Source organism: Habropoda laboriosa, unplaced genomic scaffold, assembly GCF_001263275.1.
Source record: "Habropoda laboriosa isolate 0110345459 unplaced genomic scaffold, ASM126327v1 scaffold176, whole genome shotgun sequence".
NCBI lineage: Eukaryota > Metazoa > Arthropoda > Insecta > Hymenoptera > Apidae > Habropoda > Habropoda laboriosa.
In genome coordinates this window covers 1,570,981-1,575,241 of record NW_017100321.1, presented here as the reverse complement: position 1 = coordinate 1,575,241, position 4,261 = coordinate 1,570,981, and the positions used below count along the sequence as shown (strand labels likewise).

The following is a 4,261-nucleotide window of genomic DNA, read 5'->3' as shown; positions in this document are numbered from 1 at the left end:
AGGTCTCTTAATATTCATGTTATGAAAAAACATGTATATAAATCATTCTGAAGTTGTTATTGGATAGGCATGATATGAGTTAAAAACATGTTCTCATTTAGAAATTTATACAAAAACACATTTTTATCTAAACATAAATTGCAGGCAACTCTATATAGATAGGCATAAAGATGTTATAGAAAATATGATTATTAGGAAAATTACAATTTTTTCTAAATTTATTTTTTTGCTGTCCCAAAGGACGAGTCAGTCGTTATTTCCACAGAGAGCCTGATATTTGAAGCCACAATAAATCATATTTCTTTTTATGAAACTCTGAAATACCTCCAATTCATTTTTGCAAATTATAATGAAATTATTAACCCTATAGAGGTATTAACCATTATTCATTCTTAACTATACAATACCTTACATTTTGCCAAACAGATTTATGCAACCATAATAACTAATACAGACAAAGAATAACATTATTTAAATTGATGAGGAACATAATTTCAAAAAAGGATACATATAAGTACATTTTTTAATTTATACTTTGAAGTAATTAAAATATTAATTGTATCAGTCATTAATTTCTTTTTAAATAAATTTACTAGATTCTTTAACAGTTAAAACTTTTAAACAATTGTAAGTCAAAACTTTTGAAGAAAATATGAATCTATTCAATACATTAAAAGACATTTTATAAGCATGATTAACAGAACCATTTAATATACAAAGATGTACCTTCATTAAAGGAAAATATACATTGTTAGTTTATTGTTCCCTTCTCCATTACTTTATTACTAGGTTTTTTTTTAACTAAGTATGGAGATCATTATAGTAATGGACCACTTTCAAATCAACTATATATAATGTTACTTTCATAGATTCTTAACAATAAAGAAAGAAAAGTATATACAATTGAATAAGAAACAGTAAAATAATCAGTTTAGTTGTTGACTGTGGCCCACTACTAATTTTGTTGTTCTTGTTTTATAAATCTATCTGTAATAACTTAAACAGAGGTGACCTGAAGAGACGAAGGTTCTGTGTCATTATGCGTTTTTAAAATAATAGGATTTTCCATATTAATGTTTTCTATGTGTCCGCCTAACGCAAGACGTTCGCCATCGATAAAAGAAACATTAGTGTCTACTGCAACTGAATTATTTTCTACACTATTATTCTTTTTTCTGATTGAACACCCATTAACATTTCCATTGATTTTTGTTGATTCACTATTGAACATTGAGGAACTACCTTTAATACTCTCTTTTAAAGTCGCTTGAGATCCAAGTTTCTTTTCCTTTTCTGGTGCACTAGCAAGAGCATTCTTAACAATCTTACCATTCTTTTCACATGGCTCCTTTTCAAGTACCGAAAAATTTCTGATTTTCGATGTAGTCTTTCAATCCTTCAATTGTCTCATTGAACCAACTCTGTTCGGCTCTATGGGTTCTTCTTCTGTGATTGAAACAAGATTACTCTTACCCTCACCTCCAGAATCCTCCTTCGTTTCTTGAATCGGTATATCATCTAAACAGAAAAAACCCAAACAAGAATTTTATTAATAAAGTATTAATGTATTGGTGAAATTACATTTAAAAATGTATTAAAACACTGGGAAAATAAAATGCAAAATTAAGTATTTTGTGTGCAGCAAAAAATAATAGAAATTTGATGATTGATTAAGCTACATAATCTAAAGAAAATTGATTACAAATTCTATTTATACATACATGTATTACAACATGTATTACAACATGAATCAAACATTTCATGCATATTATAAGTTAAAAAAAATTTTATAACATTTTATTTCATTATTATAACGCCACATATACGGGAGTATTTACTTTTGTATAAAAATGTACTAACATAAGCTAAAACTTGTAGGACAAGGAATATAAAAGGATTAGGATCAACCTGGATAATAATAAATTTGATATCTTCTGTGAAAATAAACGTGCCAAAACTGCATGCAGGTTTCCCATCATGTGCACTTGGATACATGTAATACTTTGGGCTTATGTTTTTTTTTCTTGTAAGAATGATGGTTCCTCTGAAACGAATTTGTTGTTAAATGCACACACTGCTACTAATTAAAATAGTCAATGTTACACAGTGTAACAGCTAATTTGCCGCGTGTTTGCTGAAGAAATTTTGATAATTTAGTGATCCTACAGTGCTGAAACTGAATCATTAGTACCATGTATTCGTTGATAATGCAGCAGTCATATGAAAACCAATTGATTTATTTCCTTCCAAATATAAATTTTCCATTGATTCATGAACCATTTCCCCTAGAAATTGTTCTTCCAATACACTATACAAATGTGAACCAGAGTTGTTTTTATTCTTGCCATGAACTAAATCAGCGTTTTCTTTGTGTTCCTTTTTTAGTTTAGGATGTACTTTTAAATTGTGATCTTCACTTTTGTCATATACACTTTTCTTCAAATACTCTCTGTCTTTTTTAGGGGAGGATTTGATAGGTGAATTTTGATTACTACACGCACTTCCTCGTCTAGACATTTCCAATGAGGAAGAACTGATTTTTCTTATTCTGGTATCTTCCTTGCTCGAAATCGGAAGTGAGTGCTTCCAATGCCAAGGAAAGCGTTTTGGAGTGTTGGATACTGTCGGTTGATGTTGTTTTTCAAGTTGAGTAGCGTTCACTTCATCCTCAAATAACTTCTCATCCAGATCGTCTAATGACATATGTTTGCAAGCAATGCACATTTGCTTAGTCCAGTAATTTATAAAGTGTATTTGTTACTATTCAAATGTTTAAATATGTGTTCTATGTGTTTAAAAGATAAGTATCATGCAAAGGAAATTAATTTCTCATAAAGAAAAAAAGATTGTTATAGGTATAAATTTGAAAAACCTGATCTACATCACTAGCCGTAAATTTTGATCTATGCTAGTTTAAAAACATAAACTAAAATATATTTACAAAGACAACTCTACAATTACTATTAACTGCTATTTTTCTGTGATCAGATTCATACACCTACATATATTATATTCATGCGTTTTTTATTCTATATGTGTTAATATCATAACTATGCCATATGTTTATTCTTACGTTTTAATTTCTACTTAAATAAATTTTTCTAAATTAAAACCTTGCAAAAAATATTAAAAAAACTTTGGAGCGTATGAATTTGTAATATTACTCGTCGATGACATTTATAAGTAGAAAATAAGTCTTAATGACAAAGATATACCTGGTAACTTTTTGGTCCGGAATGAAGCATTTGTAATCATTGATTTAGACACTGTCGCGGTTGCAGTAGCTGGAGATAACGCAACACTAATGCCAATTGGTCCATCACTAGGTTGACCTAGTATGATTAATTATGATTAAATATTTCTATATCTCATACTCCTCATTACTTATTCTTTATTGACATACCTGATGGCCCAGTACTGGCAGAATTGCGTATAGCATTTGTGACTAGCATGACATCTGGATATGTTTCATAACATGCTCGATTATGAATATCTTCCACTGCTTGTGTTCCTAAATACCAACAGTCATTTTTTTTTAAAATAAAAAGAGCAACATGTTACTTACATTGCAAAGTATACAGCATGCAAAAATTCAAGGAGAAATTGACTGGATACAGGTATACGCGGTAAAAGCCTAGGAACAAAACTAGACTCACTTCCATATGAAGATCGTTGATGATGTCCTGGTTTCATAAATCCTTGAGTAACAAGTCTGCAATAAATTAGTCAAATAATTATTATATCTGTATCAAATAAATAAAAATAATTAATTTTATCTTACTTGGTAGCAACTTTGCATAGTTGTTCCAAAGCAAATTTATTTATATAACCAAGTTGTTGATTATAGATAAAAAGAAGAGCAGTCATAACTTTCAATCTGTTCTGAGCATTGAGTGTTTCAACTTGTTGTAATGGACCCCAGCTAACAAGTTTTGTATTGCACTCTTCAAATCTACGTACTGCACTTTCTGTTAATGAGGCAGGTGCCAGACTTGCAGGCTATATAAAAAAAAATTACACCAATACTGCATATTTATAAAATTTATTTGTATTTATTTAGTGTAAATTACGCGTACTTCATGAAATATGGAAAGCATAGCAAGTGATGGTAATCTAAAAGAAATTGCCTTTTGCTGTCCAGATTTATCCACTATTTCCAGATTATACAAACCAATCAATAATGTTTCTACAGACCGACAATTCTGAAAAAATAAATAAAATATTAGATACAAAGTCTAACAATGTTTTGTAGAGTTTAAAA

At 29.4% G+C, this 4,261-nt stretch overlaps 2 protein-coding genes across 2 annotated transcripts in view; one reads left to right on the top strand and one right to left on the bottom strand.

The window, feature by feature from the left end:
* LOC108574220 (S phase cyclin A-associated protein in the endoplasmic reticulum-like) overlaps nucleotides 1-73 on the top strand; it is a 4,521-nt gene extending 4,448 nt beyond the window's left edge. Inside the window, exon 8 of the mRNA XM_017936754.1 lies at nucleotides 68-73. Coding sequence (XP_017792243.1) covers nucleotides 68-73 — 6 coding nt within the window. The remainder of the gene's footprint in view (nucleotides 1-67) is intronic.
* An 877-nt stretch (nucleotides 74-950) lies between these two features.
* The window catches only part of LOC108574287 (hyccin), a 4,841-nt gene continuing 1,530 nt past the window's right edge, over nucleotides 951-4,261 (bottom strand). Inside the window, 6 exon segments of the mRNA XM_017936851.1 lie at nucleotides 951-1,518; nucleotides 3,216-3,332; nucleotides 3,404-3,533; nucleotides 3,565-3,712; nucleotides 3,782-3,999; nucleotides 4,077-4,202. Coding sequence (XP_017792340.1) covers nucleotides 998-1,518; nucleotides 3,216-3,332; nucleotides 3,404-3,533; nucleotides 3,565-3,712; nucleotides 3,782-3,999; nucleotides 4,077-4,202 — 1,260 coding nt within the window. The 3' untranslated portion in view covers nucleotides 951-997.